This window comes from Conger conger, chromosome 11 (assembly GCF_963514075.1).
Source record: "Conger conger chromosome 11, fConCon1.1, whole genome shotgun sequence".
Lineage (NCBI taxonomy): Eukaryota > Metazoa > Chordata > Actinopteri > Anguilliformes > Congridae > Conger > Conger conger.
Window position 1 is genome coordinate 10,529,228 of NC_083770.1, and position 19,677 is coordinate 10,548,904.

The 19,677-nt window shown below is 46.4% G+C and overlaps 1 protein-coding gene across 1 annotated transcript in view; it reads right to left on the minus strand.

Annotated features, from left to right (window-relative positions):
* Positions 1-15,896, minus strand: part of LOC133140097 (transducin-like enhancer protein 4) — a 50,011-nt gene extending 34,115 nt beyond the window's left edge. The window contains 5 exon segments of the mRNA XM_061259664.1: positions 289-351; positions 12,429-12,473; positions 13,109-13,172; positions 14,564-14,661; positions 15,186-15,896. Of these exon segments, the coding sequence (XP_061115648.1) occupies positions 289-351; positions 12,429-12,473; positions 13,109-13,172; positions 14,564-14,661; positions 15,186-15,230 (315 nt within the window). The 5' untranslated portion in view covers positions 15,231-15,896.
* Between the last annotated feature and the right edge of the window lie 3,781 nt (positions 15,897-19,677).

Genomic DNA, 19,677 nt, shown 5'->3' on the forward strand with positions numbered 1-19,677 from the left:
ATTAGCATTTTCTTTCACGGGTCTGAGCTGCGTTGGTAGGTTTTTCTAATCCTTAAACCTCTTTAGCACAATTTAGTTTAATTCCAACAACACTGCAGATGGCAATATGTCATATTTTATTAAGAGGTAATGTGCATTTTTTAGCTGAACAGCGAATAACAGTGAGACTGTAAGCCAGCGTATAAACTTCAGACTGAACGGTTTAATATGGCAGAGTGAGGTTTAGCAGCTTGTGATTGGCTGATTGGCTGATTGACTGTGTCACATGACCTGTGGCGGTTCGCTTACCTCCTGTGACAGGAAGGGGATCACCTGCGCACAGATGGCATTGAGCCGTTTCACGATCTCCGCCTGCAGGAGAGAAACCCAGAGAGTTACACACACATAACACACACAGAGAAACACAGAGAAACACACACATAATACACACACAGAAACACACACAGAACACACACACAGAAACATACACATAACACACACACAGAGAAACACACACATAACACACACACAGAAACATACACATAACACACACACAGAAACACACACATAACACACACACAGAGAAACACACACATAACACACACAGAGAAACACACACATAACACACACACACAGAAACACACATAACACACACACACAGATAAACATACACATAACACACACAGAGAAACACACACATAACACACACACACAGAAACATACACATAACACACACACAGAAACACACATAACACACACACAGAGAAACACACACATAACACACACACAGAAACATACACATAACACACACACAGAAACACACATAACACACACAGAGAAACACACACAATACACACACACAGAGAAACACACACATAACACACAGAGAAGCACATACATAACACACACACACACAGAAACATACACATAACACACACACAGAAACACACATAACACACACACACAGAAACACACACATAACACACACACACAGAAACATACACATAACACACACAGAGAAACACACACATAACACACACACACAGAAACATACACATAACACACACACAGAAACACACATAACACACACACAGAAATATACACATAACAAACACACCCATACATATACATACACACACACTCACACACATACGCTACCACATACACGCACACAGAAACACAGACATACACATGCAACCTAGAGTTACACACACACATACGTATGTACAGACAGAAACACTCACACTAACACACACAGACACATACAAATGTACACGCACACACACAAAACTATCCTTAAACATACGCGCACACACCCCCCCCCCACACACACACAGAATGATAGTACGCCTGCCCTGCCCTTTATTACTGCTGATTACATCTATTTAATTGATTAACCTTTTTCACCATTACCTGCTTAATCTTCCGATTAATTATTAATTAGCTGCCGTTCAGGGATGAAGTTGTCATGGAGATGGCCGTACCAAGTTAGGAATGTAGGGGGGACGCATAATTGAGTCGCCCCGCCCATGAAACCGGCCCTCCAAATCCAGCCATACCAAGCGCTCCCACCCCCACAGGGGGGTAAGAACACCAGCCGTTAGCACCCAGCACTGATCTGGAACATGACTCATCTGATAAACAGAGTCCAGAAGCAATCACAGATTCAGCTCACTGATTGGGCTGATTAGCTGACTAAAATCGCCGCTTTAATTAATTATTCACTCAATTAAATTCAACTCAAATGAGATTCGCTGGCGTGACAACAAACAGGATTGAATTGGCAAAACGTTGGAAGACGCGAAATAAAAATAATTCTTGTAATCACGAGTAATTATAATAATAAGCAATTATCGTTGGTTGTTGAACATAACTGAAGCCTGTAGTCTACTGAATATTTTTACTTTACAGAGAAACAGGTGGTGCTTCATCAGAAACAGAAACTGAATACCCCTCTTCAAACAATACCCCGCCCCCCCACCACAGACTCACTAGCCCCCCCGGGACCAACCTATACGCTCGTTGCCAGTCGTCCTTCGACCTTTAATCAACACAACCACGGGTGGTTACCACAACCCAACCGTAGCCTGAGTGGCAGTAACCACACTTGAAATGAAGCTTTCAGTACAGACCACCGTGCTCCTGCACTACTTTAAATATGGGGCTTACTGATTATTACATGACTATTGTATGGCTGCTATATGATTATTATGGGCTCATGAATTTTTAAGAGCTGGAGAGAGGTCCACATGTGGGGAAACTGGTTGCATCGCACAGTCACGTCTTTCAGTGTGCAGACTCCAGTGTGCAGACTCCAGTGTGCAGACTCAGTGTGTACACTCAGTGTGCAGCAGCAGTCTCTGGGATCTGTCAGGGCTGCATACAAGTCCCAGGAGAAAGGACTCAATTCATAAAAACACACCTGGGAAAACCTGGGTTTCCCTGGAAACCACCCTACCCTCCCCAGCCCCAGTGTATACCCCCACCAGTGCAGACACCCCCCCCCCAATATCACCTTACAAACAAGTGCAGTAAAAATAATGCATATGATAATGAACATAATGTTGAAATATGGGTCTGGCTATTATACGACTGTTGTATGATTATTATGAGATTATTGTGGACTCATGAAGCTGGAGAGAGTGCTTCACATGTGGGGAAACTCCAGTCACTCATCCCAGAATACCCCCTTACGAACACAAATAAAGTCAAAAGAGAGCATATCGTAATGAACGTAACCTTTTTCAGGCCTAACTCAAACGGTGTGTGAGCACTCCTCCCTGAAGACCGTGGCGTCATTACAGGAAGTGGGTTATTGCCGTTGTCAGCGCTGATATTTGTCACAGTAATGTAATTAGGGCTCTAAAATGATGCATCGCTGCCCCGGGCACGGCTTTTATTAAAATTCTCTCCTCTGTTCAGCCGACCGCAGCTCCAGCCCAGATGAGAAACAGACAGACGGCTTAAGGGCGGCGCGCATTCATCAGAGACGCGTTTCCGGAGCGCGATCGGTGGGGAATGCGTCCAAGAGACGCCGCCACGTGCCCGAATTTCAATTCCAACGCGAACGATTGAAATTCCGACGGCGTCCGATCTGCTCAGACAATACATATCGAGCTTGCAAATCAGGTGGCGGTGGGTAAAGATTTTTGTGATGCGCTGGTTGGTAGGTGGAACCGCCAGGGCATTAGCGTGTTAGCGCTCTACCGTGTTGGCATTTTAGCATGTTAGTGCATTAGCGTATTACCATGTTAGCACGTTAGTGTGTTAGCATGTTAGCGCGTTACAATATTACCTTATTAGCATGTTAGTGTATCAGCACGATGGCGTGTTAGCACGTTAGTGTATTAGCATGTCAGCGCGTTGCCGTATTAGCATGTTCGCGCGTTAGCACGTTAGCGGCAGGGCTCGGAAGTCAAGCGCAGAGGATAACTGGGTCAGGAAGACAAGCCCCCGTTCTTTGTGCTGGGCTCTCTTTTTGTTTAAGCGACCGCGCAGCGGGGAGTGGTACGGGGTGATTAATGGGCTCGCGGCGGCTGAAGCGGGCGTAAGAATCGATGCTGTCAGCAGCCGCGGCGGCGCGCGCGCATAAAGCGCCGTTTATCCCGCGGAGACGGCGCCAGGCCAGCGCGCTTAGCGCCTCTTTGTCCTCCCGCTTCCTGTACGAGGGAGTAAATTAGCCCGGGCGCACAAGGGCTTTTTAGAGGAACCCTCTCCCCCCAGTCAGACATCAGCAGCGTGTCCTGCAGGCCTCTGAGCCTGGGGCATGCTTCGCCTCATCCCACCATCCTCCCTGTCTGTCAGATAACAATCTCTCTCTCTCTCTCTCCCGCTCTCTTTCTCTCTAAGGACAGACCCGTATTAAGACTGCAGCTGTACTATAATGTCAGACCCACAGAACTAGTACATTGACTGGGCTACTGGCGGAGAGTTTTAATTGGTTCGCAAGTGCAGCATTCTGATTGCTACACTCATGTACCATAAAAACAAACTGGACTGAAAGTTCCAGATGTTATGTCTGGCGTGTTTTTTGTACATGTATGTGCATATTTTATGCTTGCGTGTTTGCACACGGTAACCAGGTGTACCTTCGGGAGGATTCAAATGCAGGCTTCAAAGCACACACACGTGAGAGAAGAGTTTCAGCTTTCGGCTCATATGAGGACACATAGCACAGGTAACACACACACACATACGCATATATACACATACACACACATACACACACACACACTTTCTGCACAGCACAGCGCTCATAAGCACACATAGCACAGATAACAGTCTCACACACACACACACACACACACACACACACTTTCTGCACAGCACAGCTCTCATAAGCACACACAGCACAGATAACAGTCACACACACACACACACACACACACACACACACACACACACACACACACACACTTTCTGCTAGAAGGGAAAGAGACGGCACTGTAGCTGATCAACAGGGTGCTAACAAGCTTGCTGTAATTAGGCCCTGTTAGCCTTAATGGTGAGCCGTGCGTCTCTTCTCTGGGTGAGCCGTGTGATACATTACGTGCTCTGTGGCGCAGGGCCGATGTGCCGCTTCACAGAGGGAAGCGATGGGCCCGCTGGGCGAGGTGGGGGGGTCGCAGAGGGAAGCGATGGGCCCCCTGGGCGAGGTGGGGGGGTCGCAGAGGGAAGCGATGGGCCCCCTGGGCGAGGTGGGGGGGTCTCTGTAATTGCCTGGCCTCTGCGGCTCTCCTCAACCTTTGGACAGCAGCAGGACACTTCTATGGGGCGGGGGCCCCGAAACCTGCTTATCGCTACCTCTGAGGAATCACCTGCCTGCTACACACCTGTACGTCCGACACACGCCTAAACACGAGCGTGTGTGTGTGTGTTAATGTGTGCCTTTGCGTGTTAATGTGTGTGCGCGTGTGTGTCTTCAGGGACAGGGTGGACTATTTTCTGTCTAAAGGAAGAGCATCCTGTTTGCATCTCATCTTAATTACCCAGAATACCACAACGGGCCTCCCCCAGGAATTAGATCGGAATCACATCTCTGCCTAGTCACATACACAAACCCCCACACACACACACACACACACACACAAACCCAAACACACACACACACAAACCCAAACACACACGCACACACACACACACAAACCCAAACCCAAACACACACACACACACAAACCCAAACACACACACAAACTCACCAGAGAAAAACTCACACATAAGAAACCAACACAAACAGACAGACCCACTGAACCAAGAGAAACATGAAAAGAGAGAAAGACACACAAACACACATATACGTACAAACACACAAATGCACACACACACACACACACACACACACACGTACGTGTACAAACACGTGCGCAGCGGTGTACAAACAGAGGAAGCAGACGCTCGGTCTGCACTTGTGATAAAATCACTGAAGTTTCTCCACTCTGCGTGGAATCTTTCACATCTCCCTGGAAACCAGGCCAAAGTCCAATCACGGTCCCAGATCTGTTTCTCTGGCAGCACGCCGTTTTTGGGGTCCCAGTGAGCACCCCCCCTCCCTCCCCAGTCCTCAGCCTGAGCACACAGTCCTACGCCCCCTCCCCGGACCACAGCTCCAGCTCAGCCCCTGGGTAAGCCGTCACAGAGACCCAGTATTGGCTCCATCGCCAAATCCTATTGGCTAATGGAATTAGCCGCTACACGCTGGGAACCTGGCAGCCCCAGCCAGCCATGACCCAAACATCCCATGAAGCTGAATCGAATTGTTGTTGTTGTTGTTGAAGCACTGTACTGACAAATGTTCTCTTCTTTGACATTATGTGAAATTTTACGTTATAACTGGTAAAGTTAAGAGTATGATCTTGGCTGTTTGAAGGATTTTTCAGTGATTTTGGGTGCATGAGTATGAGTGTGTGTGTGTGTGTGTGTACATATGTATTTGGGAGGTGTGCGTAGGAGTGTGTGTGTGTATTTGTAAACAATGTGCCAGACACCCCCCCCCCAGGAATGTTATGGACTGTACTATCTCAGCCCTGGGGGGTGGGCATGACTAATGAATGGTTGGCTATCATTGCCACTTCAATATAATCCACAAACTAATCTAGTCCCACAGTCCAGGACTGTTTCAGCATCCCACCCACCCCTGCCCCCAAACCCACTCACACCCCCCCCCCCCTCCCAGTTGGTTTAAGCTCTCTGCAATACATCCATGAGACTTGCATGTCTGTTTATTGGTTTTTACTTAAATAATTGTGCGTGCACTACCATTTTTGGAGATTTGATTAAAGAACTCCAGATTAGGGTTAATCACTCCTCTCTCGTTGCCAAGTACTGCAGGCATACCTGCACAAAGTGCGCCCATCTGATTGGCTGAAGAAAGCCATCAGGATTATTCCAATGAAGACAAGTGAATAAGTGACTGTTCTAAACAGATTGTTCCAAGTCTCTTCAGACCTGCGGCATGTCGACCACTAAACATAATTCACACTCCATCTCTCTCCTTAACGAAGCTGAACACGTTCTCTCCTTAATGAAGCTGAACACACTCTCTTCTTAACGAAGCTGAACATTCTCTCTCCTTAACAAAGCGAACACTCTCTCTCTCCTTAGCGATGTGGAAAAAACTCTCTCCTTAACGAAGGTGAACACCCTATCCTTAACAAAGCTGAACACTCCCTCCTTCATGAAGTTGAACACTCTTTCCTTAACGAAGCTGAACACCCTCTCTAATTAACAAAGCTGAACACCCTCTCTCCTTCACGAAGCTGAGCACTCTCTCTCCATAAGTAAGCTGAACACTCTCTCCTTAACGAAGCTGAGCACTCTCTCTCCTTAACGAAGCTGAAGACTCTCTCCTTAACGAAGCTGAGCACTCTCTCTCCTTAACGAAGCTAAACACTCTCCTTAACAAAGCTGAACACTCTCTCTCTCCTTAACAAAGCTGAACACTCTCTCCTTAGCAAAGCTGAACACTCTCTCCTTAAACTGAACACCCTCTCTCCTAAAATAGGCTGAACATACTGTACTCCCTCTCTAACAAAGCTGAACACCCTCTCACCCTAACTGAACATCTCCGTACCTGCTATAATTGCAGCAGTGATGTACAGGGTTGTTAACACCAGGCAGCAGGTGCCATTGGGTAGATTAAGATAAATGAAGTGACTGTGCTCAGTAACACGGTGCCACAGAGCTGGAGTTTCAATCTGCTAATAAATGAGCCATTAGTCTGGCACAATGCTGCCATCTGTCAATAAAACTGCAGCCTATTCACCTCCTGTTCCTCTCTCCTCCCACTGCTCCCTCAGCCCTGAGCACCTCCTTCTGTCTGCTCCCTCAGGTCTGGCACCTCCTCTCTGCTCCCTCAGGCCTGTGCACCTCCTTCTGTCTGCTCCCTCAGGCCTGTGCACCTCCTCTCTGCTCCCTCAGGCCTGTGCACCTCCTTCTGTCTGCTCCCTCAGGCCTGTGCACCTCCTTCTGTCTGCTCCCTCAGGCCTGTGCACCTCCTTCTGTCTGCTCCCTCAGGCCTGTGCACCTCCTCTCTGCTCTCCTCACGTCTGTGGTCCTCCTGCAGGTACACCTCCTGCCTCCTCCCTCAGACAATCAGCCACGCATTCCAGCTAAACGCCCCCCTGACCTCCACATCTCTCTCCCTTTTTAATAACCGCATTCGGGAGCTGCGTCTCATCCTCCCCTCCTCCCCCCCACCCTGAGGGGTGATTTACGGGCTGCGGCACACGCTCCCCCCCCCCCCCCCCCCGCGCGTTTACTCCGAATCAATCAGCCGCCGGTCTCAGGGCCGGAGACCGGGAGCGGGGAAGAGCTCCCGTCAGCCGGCGCTAAACTCCGCGCCGCGATTAGCATCTCTTCATCGCCCATTAATCAACTCGTTAGAGTCGCTCAGCCCCGGAATAAGAAGTGTGTAAATAGGAAAAGCTCCGCCAGCACAATCAATCAATCATGAGCCCCCCCCCCACCCCTGAGCACCCCCCCCCCCCCCCACCGCCACTTAGTTTATTACCCCTCACTACTTAATTATTGGGTGCTTCCTCAGCACTGCACTGCCTCCGTTTTCACTTATTTACACATTAGCGGTCGCCGCCAAGTTTGGCGGAGCAAATAGGGACCTGCCGTTCCTCCTCCCTGCGCCCCCTGGACCGTACTCGCTCTCTCTCTCTCTCTCTCTCTCTCTCTCTCTCTCTCTCTCTCTGGGAGTACTGCTGTCTCAGTCATTCTCTCTCTCGCTCGGTCTCTCTCTCCCTCTCTCTCCCCCCTTCTCCCTCCCTCATCGATTAGCTGTCGGGCGCTAAATTAATAGCGCTAAATCGCTGAGGGGCGCCATCTCGCCGGACCGCCACACTTCAACGCCTCCCCCCACCTTCCACCCCCCCCACCCCGCCTCTCTCCGTGACTGACACCCAGACGCCCGCCCCCGTAGCAACCTCCTTAACGACCCGACCCTGTGTTTCCGCCACGGGAAATACGGCCCTTCCTTGTAAGCTTAAAAAATAAAAAATAAAAAAATCAATGCCTCTATTGCTCTTAGAAAATGCTAAACAAGCAGTATTGGCAATCCGCTTGGTAGCAGAAGGGTATGGGGATATTAAGCAGATGCAGCCCTCCCTAGCACTTAGCGCAGTCTGCTAAAAGGACCTGCGATGCGATTTATCATCATCTCCCATCGACTGCCGCTGCTTGGGCCTCTCATTTCTATTCAATTAATATTTCAGCGAGGGGGCCGCGCGACTGAGCCACGCCTCCCGCTCGGTCGCCAGACGCTTAAATCTCGGGGTTACGTCCGCCGCCACGGAAACGCTACGCGCAGGAGGCGCGGACCGAAAATAAAAGAAGAAGAAGAGGCCCCGTATTTCATTCGACGGCCGTGAGTGGGCGACGGCGAGGGGGGGGGTGGAAAATGAAACTATAAAACAACAAAACGCGGCGTTCTAACTGTCGGAGGGCGGCGTTCTGCGTTTTGCAGGGGAAATTATTTAATGAATGGAAGCTGCTGCCTGTTATCAGTACTGCTGCTGAGACGGGCATTTCCTATGAAACCACACTCTGAGCACACACACACGTACACACACGCACGCACACACACACTCCCATATACACACACGCACGTATACACACGCGCACGCACACACAAGCACGTAGACACTCAGACACAGAACCAACCACACACATCCACACATGCACACACCGATACAAACAAACAGAAATGCACACACACACACACAAACGCATACGTGCGCATACTCAGAGACAGACAAAGCCACAAACACACACAGACCCACAGGAGTACACACACTTGCAGACACACACTCACTCACACACACAGCACACTCACACACACACACACTCTCACTCTCACTCTCACACACACACACACATACACACACACACAAACATACACACACACACAGTACACTCCAAAGTAAAGCCGGAGCAGCTGATTTAATAGGGATTCTCTGGCTGCATTAGACACAGGCTCTGCAGCACACTGGTGGAGCTCCATGTAAACTGAAGCTTTTATCAGACAATCCAAGAGGCAGGTCTCCAATATCAGGGTCGCCAATTACCCGCCTGGCCTCCAGCTTCCCACGGGAGCCCCCCCTCCCCCCCCTCCCGCTGTAAAGGAGCAGATGAAATAAACGGGCCAAACTTGATCCACAAAACTGGGTTCAGCCGAGCCGCAGGGTAGTCTCTCTGGATTACATCACTTCCTGTTACAAGGGCAGCCAGAGAGCACAGGAACACGGCCCGCCTGTCTGAGACCTCACTAATGCAGCCAGACACGCCTCCGAGAGTGTGTGTGTGTGTGTCTCTGTGTGCGTGTGCCTCTGGGTGTGTGTCTCTGTGTCAGTGTGTGTGTGTGTGGGTGTCCGTGTGTGTGTGCCTCTGGGTGTGTGCCTCTGTGTCTGTGTGTGTGTGCCTCTGTGTCAGTGTGTGTGTGTGTATGTGTGTGTCTGAGACCTCACTAACGCAGCCAGACACGCCTCCGAGTGTGTGTGTGTGTGTGTGTGTGTGTCTCTGTGTGCGTGTGCCTCTGGGTGTGTGCCTCTGTGTCAGTGTGTGTGTGTGTATGTGTGTGTCTGAGACCTCACTAACGCAGCCAGACACGCCTCCGAGTGTGTGTGTGTGTGTGTGTGTGTGTGTGTCTCTGTGTGCGTGTGCCTCTGGGTGTGTGCCTCTGTGTCAGTGTGTGTGTGTGTGTGTATGTGGGTGTCTGAGACCTCACTAATGCAGCCAGACAAGCCTCTGTGTGTGTGTGTGTGTGTGTGTGCCTCTCTGTGTGTATGTGCTGCTGTGTATGTGTGTGTGTGTATCATTGTGTGTGTGCGTGTTTGAGCGCGAGTGAGTGTCTGAGGTGTTTGGGTTAATCCACCTCTTCAAAACACTGGAAACTCTCCCACACACAGATATTGTAACAGATACAGTATATCCTTACAGAGGGGAACACACACACACACACACACACACACACACACACACATACACACTAGCTCACACTCACACCTCATATATTCTTGTTATATTGAAAAATATTGGCAAGACTACCGCTTGTCCACCTGCTGTTGCATTTCAGGTGTTCAAAACATTTACATACAAATAAAAAGAAAATGTTCTCTGTTACTGTATGGTTAAGGAGAAGCCGTCTCGCCCTACTGAGAATTTCTGTTGATGGCCAAAACACAGAAAAAACACTGTCGAATGACAGAGCGTTCCCATGTACACGAGCAGCCTGATTATGGCGTAAAAACAAAGATACCAACACTCACTCATCGTCTTTCAACCTTCAAAACGCTGGTTCGTATTTCCTAAATACACACAAAATGGCACAAATAGTTCCCTGTTTCAACAACGGCCAGAAACAGCACAAATATTTGCCGTGCAGTTAAAGGTCAAAGGTTAAAGGTAATTTGAAGGTACTCACTGAGCACTGAACTCGCCCGATTGTATGTGTGTGTATGTGTGTGTGTGTGTGTGTATGTGTGTGTGTGTGTGTGTGATCTTTGTGTACATTTGTGGTACTCTTGCCATGTGTGCGTCTCGGTGTATACGTGTGTGTATCAAACAGAGAGAAAGCCAGTGGCCAATCAGAAGGAAGATGAGAACCATCCATCCATGAGCTGCAGTCTAACACTGTCATTAAAAACACAATCAACACCAAACCCTTTAACCAAACACTACAATTCCACACTCTTTAACAAATCACTGCAATTTAACTCATTAAAAACACTACAATTTAACACTCTTACACAAAACACTGCAGTTTTCATTAAAACACTACAATTTAACACTCTTACACAAAACACTGCAGTTTTCATTAAAACACTACAATTTAACACTCTTACACAAAACACTGCAGTTCTCATTAAAACACTACAATTTAACACTCTTACACAAAACACTGCAGTTCTAATTAAAACACTACAATTTCACACCAAATACTTTAACCAAACACTGCAGTTTAACCTTGATTACAAACACTACAATTCAACTCTTTAGCCAAACACTTCAGTTTAACACAGATTAAATACACTACAATTCAACACTATTTAACCAAACACTGCAGTTTAACACATTATACACATTACAATTTAACACTCTTTAACGAAACACTGAAGAGCAACACATTATAATGCAGCACTACTTAACCAAACACTGCAGTTTAACACATTAAAAATACAACAATACAAAACACTTCAAACGCTACATTTCAACACGATTTCACGAAAACCACAGTTTAACTCTCATTAAAAACACTACAATTCAACACTATTTAACCAAACACTGCGGTTTAGCCCTTTCACCAAAACACTACAATTCCACACTCTTTAACCAAACACTGTTTAACTCAATAACCAAATGCCAAAGACGATTCTACAGCCAAACAATACTGTCAAACACTCTAAAACAAAACAGTACAATTCAACACACTTCAAAAAAAACATTACAATTCTGCACTCTTCACTCAAACGCTCCTTCCACAGAAACAGTAAATACATGCACTTCTCTATATGGCCATATCGCTGCCACCATGTTGAGTGGGTTCTGAATGAAGAGCAATGTCTAACCCACCAAATGCGTCAAATTCTGTTTCTCTGGGTCCTGAGCACTGTCTCATCATATACACCCTACAGAGCCCTACACACACGCTACGCACACACACATAAAGTCACATACACCCAGACACACACACACACACACCCATACTACATACACACACATAAAATATACAAACATGCATGCTCACACACTTAAGTATACACACACATATATATACACTGCACAAAAACTCTCGGCCACTATACAAATAATTGCATGTACACACACACGCGCATACACATACACACATTCTACACATTCGATACATACAAAAGACAGGAACAGAATCATGCAGAAATACTCCCAAGACACTCGGCGTGACAAATTTTCACAACAACTGCAATTCCTACCTGTTTGTGCATTTCTATGTTGAGTCCATATGACATCTCGTAATACTGGAAAAAAAAAAACAGAGGGCAATTTCATTGTTTAAATATATTTTCTGACACAGGAAAAATCAGCAAAATTGTGAATCAATAAAAGCTTTCTGGGTCTATTTCACAGACGGGCAGAATTTCACCTCTAAAGCCTCTTGGGCTGATTCTGTTAAAGTACTGGAGCGGTGCTGGTGTGAGGTGAGGTCAGTGAAACAGCGGTGTCGTGTGGAGGTGGTTTATAGGTCGGTCTTTGACCGGCAGAAACAGGCCGGTTTTGTTCGAGGAAAACAAAGGCGTTCTGTGGAGTCTCACAGCACCAGCGCACGTTACGCGAAAACCGCGTTTCCGCACAATTGGCTTTCGGTCTAGACGGCGTACACACAGCCTGCAAGACGGGCGTCCGTGCCAAGCGCACGTCGCGGAAACTTCCAGAACACGACCGACGCACTAGCAAGAGCCCCAACGCGTCCCCCCCCCCACCCACTGCCGCCAGCTACGCTTCCGATACCCCCTTCCTGTCAGCCTGATCCCTCTCACGCCATCGCACGCGTGTGGCTGCAGCGCCGGGCAGGCGTGAGCGTGTGTGTGTGTGTGTGTGTGTGTGTGTGTGTGTGTTATGGTGAGCTCATCACAGTGGTGTCAGAAGGACTCACCATCACATAGTGGCGCTGCATCTCAGTCTTCTCCCCCGCCAGCTTCTCACACTCCAGCTTCAGACTGAGGAGAAATAACACACGACACGTCTTAAAATGCACACCAACACACACATACACACACTCATATATACACACACACACATATATACTCTCTCATATATATACACACACACCCCCACACACACATGCATACATACACACTCTCTCACACATATACATGCACACTCATTTACACACACACAAATTGCGATACTTTGAAAAATGACATTAAAACACTAACACACACACACACGAAGGCCTGCGCGCACACACTCACACACATAAACGCTCACACACAGACTGCATCCATACAGCCAGCCAAAGATGTATTAGTGCCACCCACACATCGCATAACTTCTGAAATACAAACAGCACACTTGCAAGCACCTGGTTTGGACACACACACACTTCATTTCCATAAAAACACTGAATACACACCTATGTATAAAGAATCTACAAGATAAAAAAAATGCTTATTCACATAAATAAAACACAAGCCAAAACATTCAGAGACCACTGGGTATAATCACACAATGTCACCCACACAGCTCAAACGTTATTGTCATTCTTCTTCTTCTTAATAATAATAATAATCATCATCATCATCATCATCATAATAATAAGTATCATCATAATAATAATCATCATCATCATCATAATAATAATCATCGTAATAAATTATGATTATTATCATTTACTCATACAGATTAAACACATCAATCCAAAGTAAGTGCATTTCGGTATCCCCTCCAAATCACCTCCTACTGATCTGACTGAAGATTGCATTGAACAGAACCAAATATAAAAGGAAGGAAAATATATATATATATTATACATCTTGTATAATGTTCCAGGAAGATATGGTCTTTGTGGATAGTGCAGTAAAGGAGCCATTCACAGGTATATTTACATTTGAAATAAAGGAGCACGTTTATCCTGTTTAAACGCTGCTATGCAGCCAGCGAACTGGAAGAAAATAAACAGAACCAAACAGCCATCACTGCTCCAGCCCTGGCAGCTGTAAACCCCAGTGCACAAATGTTCAGCAAAGTATTGATCTATACGCCGCAGGCTATTCAAAACTGCTAAATAAAATAATATAAATATTAAAATAACTTGAATACCTCATATAATTATCAGAACAATGCTAGATATGCAATTCTGTTTCCAGGGCAATTACACAACAAAAATTTAATTGATTGATTGATTGATTGATTATTGGTTGGTTGGGTGACTGGTTGGTTAATTAATTGATTGCTTTTAAACGCTTATCTGCAGAAAGGAGTGCTTCAGAAATGTCAAATGTATGGGTTGCATCAGTGCACAGCGGTATACCGGGAAGATGTCACGCCAATGCACAGGGAATTAAATGTAACATTCGGACACATAATAAAACGAGGAAATTAAGTTTACCTGTGATACTGCGCCTGCAAGAACTGGAACTCCTCTTTGATGCGGTCGCACGACTCTGATATGGTGAATTTGAAGGGTTGGGCGGGTTGGTGCGGTGCCTGCGATTTAAAACAAACCGGGAGAACATTTGCTGAAATGAGCCGTGAAGAATTAGACGGGGGTTGGGGGGGTGGTTTCCTTCAGAAGGCGGCTGTAGCTCACAGATTGTACAGCTGCAAGCCGCAGACTGTCTGCGAGATGACCCGATCGCTTTACAAACACGGCAGTGGAACACAATATTTCACGATAAAAAAACCACAAACCAAAAAAACATCTCTGCATATCTTTGGCTCACGAACTGCTTCACATCACGGTTGCGAAATAAGCCAACCTTCAGAGCCACGACAGGGCAGAACATAACCTGTCCGCCACCCATAACCATAACATCTTATAATTCCTGCACAGAGCCAAGTCAGCAAAGGAAACCACACACACTGCTATTCGCCTTTGACTATACACACTACATTGCCTTGACAGTATAAGCGATTGTTCTGTGTGACAGCACGGAAACTGATACAAACTGATTGCGCGTGGGGTACCATCACGAGGAGAAATGTTTTGCTTTGTTTTTCCAAATACTCACCGGATGCCGTGCCTGTGGGTACATCTTGCTCAAGTCTCGAATCATCAAAAAGGTATTTTAAATCCTCCACCAATATGCGAAGAAAGGATAACAATGACTTATGCCTTGTGCATGAATTTGACGGCGCTCGCTCGCTCGCTGACACTCAGCTCTCCGCGCTGGCTAGCCAAGTGCAATGTCCTCTACCATTAAGAAGACAACACGCTGTATCATTCTGTACAATGTCCTCCCAGATAATACTCCAACATTATTTAACGCAGCTCTAGTATAGAATGTGCATTTACTACCGATTCAAATCCGACAGGGTTTTAACCCGTAATTTCACCAGCTAAATAAGTAGCTAGTCCCGAGCGTTTTACAGCAACTGTGAATTCTCTTGTTACACAGCCATTGATCTGGTTACTTAAAACCCTGTTTACATCCGGCATTTAGTGAAAGCGGTCTTCTGAGTCGGTTTTAAAAAAGTACTCCTGGTTTTTTTTTTTCACCTTTATTGAGGTATCGATAGCTTTATGCTTTCCGAATTCCAAATGTTCTATTTCTTGGTTTAGATATTTCTTATTTTAAGACCGCTTCCTAAAAAAGATCTTCTTAAAAACGTACTGAAAATAATATTTCCATTTTGAAAAATCATAAAGAGCGAAAGTCTAGATTCCATAGACTTCAGATATTGTCCGCCGTGTACTCTTGATCCAGCTCTACCAACGAGGATTCTGTAGTGACTTCTTTGACCAAATTTAGAAGCAGATAGTCATTAAAAATCTGTCATATATTCATAACAAACAGCGAGAGCGCCCACTGGTTCCTGGGTAATGTAGTCTGAGTTGGCGTAACATTGTGATCGCTTCAAAGCAACCACATCCCTGTAATAACTACAATTTCCTTACGTCTCCGCGAGGTCCAGGGGCGAGGCACTAGACGTCAAGGAGGAGCGAGTATTAAAGCAAACCAATCGTCTTAAAAAAACAATGTAGACCACACCCCTTTCTAATGCCAATCATTATTGTATTAACCAATGGAATGTACGAGGAGGAGTTTGTCGCTTGTTCCCCACGTGGGGACATGATGCGCTGTCAAAAAGTATCCAATAGTAGCCTGGCAGTGCGCTCCGCCCCGTGCAGCACGCCCCTCTTGATGACGTTCTCTATAGCGAGCTAAGGAACAAGAGTAACATTTGTTCAGTTGTCAATCAAAGTAACGTGGGGACGTTTTGCCTCCTGGCAGTGAAAACGACAAGTGAATCTCCCATTTTGTTTCGTCTGTCCTTCGCCGACTACTAACACCGTTCGGAATTCTTGTTAATTAGTGTTGAATGTCCTCTTAAAGAGGCAACAACCCTCAGTCTTACATCATAGAACCATCTCTCTGGAGAGAATGCGTCCTCGCGCCTGTGAACGCACATATAGAGGTGCTTTTGTTGTTGTTTTAGCTTGCTAACCAGCTAGTTAGCTTGCAAGCAAGCCAATAGAAAGAATCGATATCGTGCAATACTGGACGGACGTCCAAGTGACATGATGTGGATGACTGAACTCAAACTCTTTCACATGTTAAGTAGTCGGGGAGGGGGCACAGCGATCTCATTCTGATGCTCGGATATCTAATTCTGGAATTGTGTCAGATGTTGGTGAGCTTGTTAGGACTTAAATGTATAAAAATAAAAGGTGGAAATAAAGAAATAATGCGTGTAATAAGGCCGTTGCTATTTTAATAACCGGGAATCTACGGAATTTATACTGACCGAGACGCTTACTTTAGTGCTTCTCACCTGTCTCCGCTAATTGTGCAGGGTATTTGAATTGCCTGGAGCAACCTGCCAAACGATTTCGTTCAATCATGTGTGTTAATACAAAGTGCATTCAACCGCGGCTCAGTTCATTTCTCTTCCAGCTGGTCGACTGTAAGGTTGAATTGCAGGCGCACACTGTTTTAATGCCGAGCATCGTCTCTGTGCTGGCCAGCCAGCCATCTTTCTACACGAATTTAGCACGAGGCAGACGAGGTCCGTCCCGACTCCTTCGGGAAAGGCGAATATAAAAATAAACTGAAATGAAATCTTGAACCTTCTCCGCCCACCACCATTCATCGCGGCCGCGATCTGCTCAATCGACAATAATGTGGTGGGTTGGTATCCTCCCTCCACGCCGCCTTGTTCTCCTCTGAATGATTTCTTCCTCCGGGACGGAAGGTGCGCGGGTTAGGGCAGCTACACCGGCCCTGGCAGCGACTCGCATTCCATTATGAGAAATGGAAGTCGTTGAAAAAAATAACGACTTTTTTAACTGCAAACATATCCCTGCAAACTTCGCCGATGGCTTTGAAAAAAGGTGCTGGTCCATGATATAAATGCATATTTCTTGCCACGCCATATGTCGGTCGCACGCAGAGGAAACTCTTGCAATTAATTTCGACCTGATATACCATGCTGTGCACGCCATATTACGGATTTGGTTTGTGGTCACAATAATAAAAATCAACTTTAGATTTTTCCATGAAATGTGTTTCCATTATACATTTCCTCCATTTGCATGATAACGTGCATTGGCAAAGCAAAGTTGTAGCAACATCTGGTTCTGAGACTTGCTTATGAAGAAGCCTAAATAATTAGGTACAAATAGGCTATTAGCCCTACCAAACGTCAATATCTTTTCAACCGCGTATAGTAATGCAGTGCCTGTCAAAAACACATTATATGACAGGAATGACATTTGTGATTTAGGCCTATTCTTTAATTATTAAATCATGTATTTAGTTATTATGGCCACAAGTTACATAAAATAGTGTTTGGTGCAGCTATAAATAAATTAATTTTGGGTAGCTATACATAATGGCAATAGCACAAGTAGGCTATACATCGGTTATGATTTTATATCAAGCCCGCTTATATATAAACTATCCTGTTAATCCGTTTCTGTTCAGTTGTTATTAATTATTAATAGACCAGTTATTGTTGTCAGTTGTGTATTTTTCCTAGGAGAGCAATACCACTTTATCCACAAAATCAATATTTAACTTCCCTCTTTCCAAAGGGTTAAATGCTAGTACAGGCCACAAACAAGTCCCCATATGACGGACATAAACAATAACACTGCGGCCACGTACATTCCATGAAAAGACCCACAAACCTCTCTTTTGGTTGGGGATATAATTTTCTGGTTTTGTCGGCAATATCCTTCTGTTTTATACCAAATAATAATGTGTTGTGTAATGGCGGATTACCGGGCCGAGCTATCGGAGGGGAAGGAAGGGGAGGCTGCCGTGGTCTGCTGATGGTGTTTACAGCTGGAGGGTGTTGCGGGGGAGTGCAGCCGTTTCTGCCGGGTGGTAAAGCGTGTTTTTCTCTACGGCCGCCCAGCAGATCAGGTTAGGGCTGTCAGAGAGCGCCCCCGCTCCCTCCCCTCCCCCCGCCAGGTCGAAGCGAGGCTGTGTGGTCTCGCCGGAGTCCCGCGTGAGAAGGTGTAAACCGTTAAATCTGTCTTAAACAATCAGCACTTGCTCCCTGGTGGTGGGAAGGTCAGTGACGGAGTATCGGTTACTGGACAGAGTGCCGGGAGCGGGGCGGGTCGGTAAATAAACCCTCGCGCTGGTCCACAGCGCCTAAAAATACTGCCTGTCATATCAAACCGCCAATCAACGGCAAGCTAACGATACGATCGTCTGTGAAACTCTATCCTGCAGCAACAGCCAGAGACTTCCTGCAATCAAAACGGTGTTAGCATGGGGCCATGCTCAGAACTCGCTGGACTGCAGCCAAACAGGAAAACTACGCGCACACACACGCACACACACATCCATGCACACAAAAAACCACACACACACACACACACACACACACACACACACACACACACACAGCCATGAACACACACACACACACACACACACACACACACACACACACATATATATACACTGATAATGTCACTGCTCTGTAATATTTTATTTCCCTTCGGGAGGAAAAGCTCTTTAGGATTCACTGTGTGCACTTAGGAACCAACCCAGCGACCTTATGTCTATCCCAGGAGTCTCTCTCTTTCTCTCTCTCTCTCTCTCTCTCTCTCTCTCTCTCTCTCTCTCTCTCTCTCTCCCTTGTGTGTATGTTTGTGTGTATGTGTGTGTGTGTATGCATGTGTGTGTGTGACTGCTCTCTGTACTTCTTCAGTTCCAGGGTTCACGTTCCATTTCTCAGTAACATGATCGGCCAATCAGAGAGAGAGAGAGGGCCTCAGCTGGCCTACAGGCTGACAGAGGGATTAGGGACTGCGTTTCATGGAGAGAAAACACAGTTCTGCTGTCTGAGACAGGGAGAGGGGGGTAGGTGGCGGGGGGTGAGGGATCATTGTTATGACTTCACTTCTTTGGCCATTTTGGGAACACATCTTCATAATCACAGTTACCAAAGCAGCCTATACTTGCTAACAGCCTATACCGTGCATATACATATTAATCAAGGGAATATGATGTCTGTTGTGAGCTGGTCTGTAGTGGACTGTGC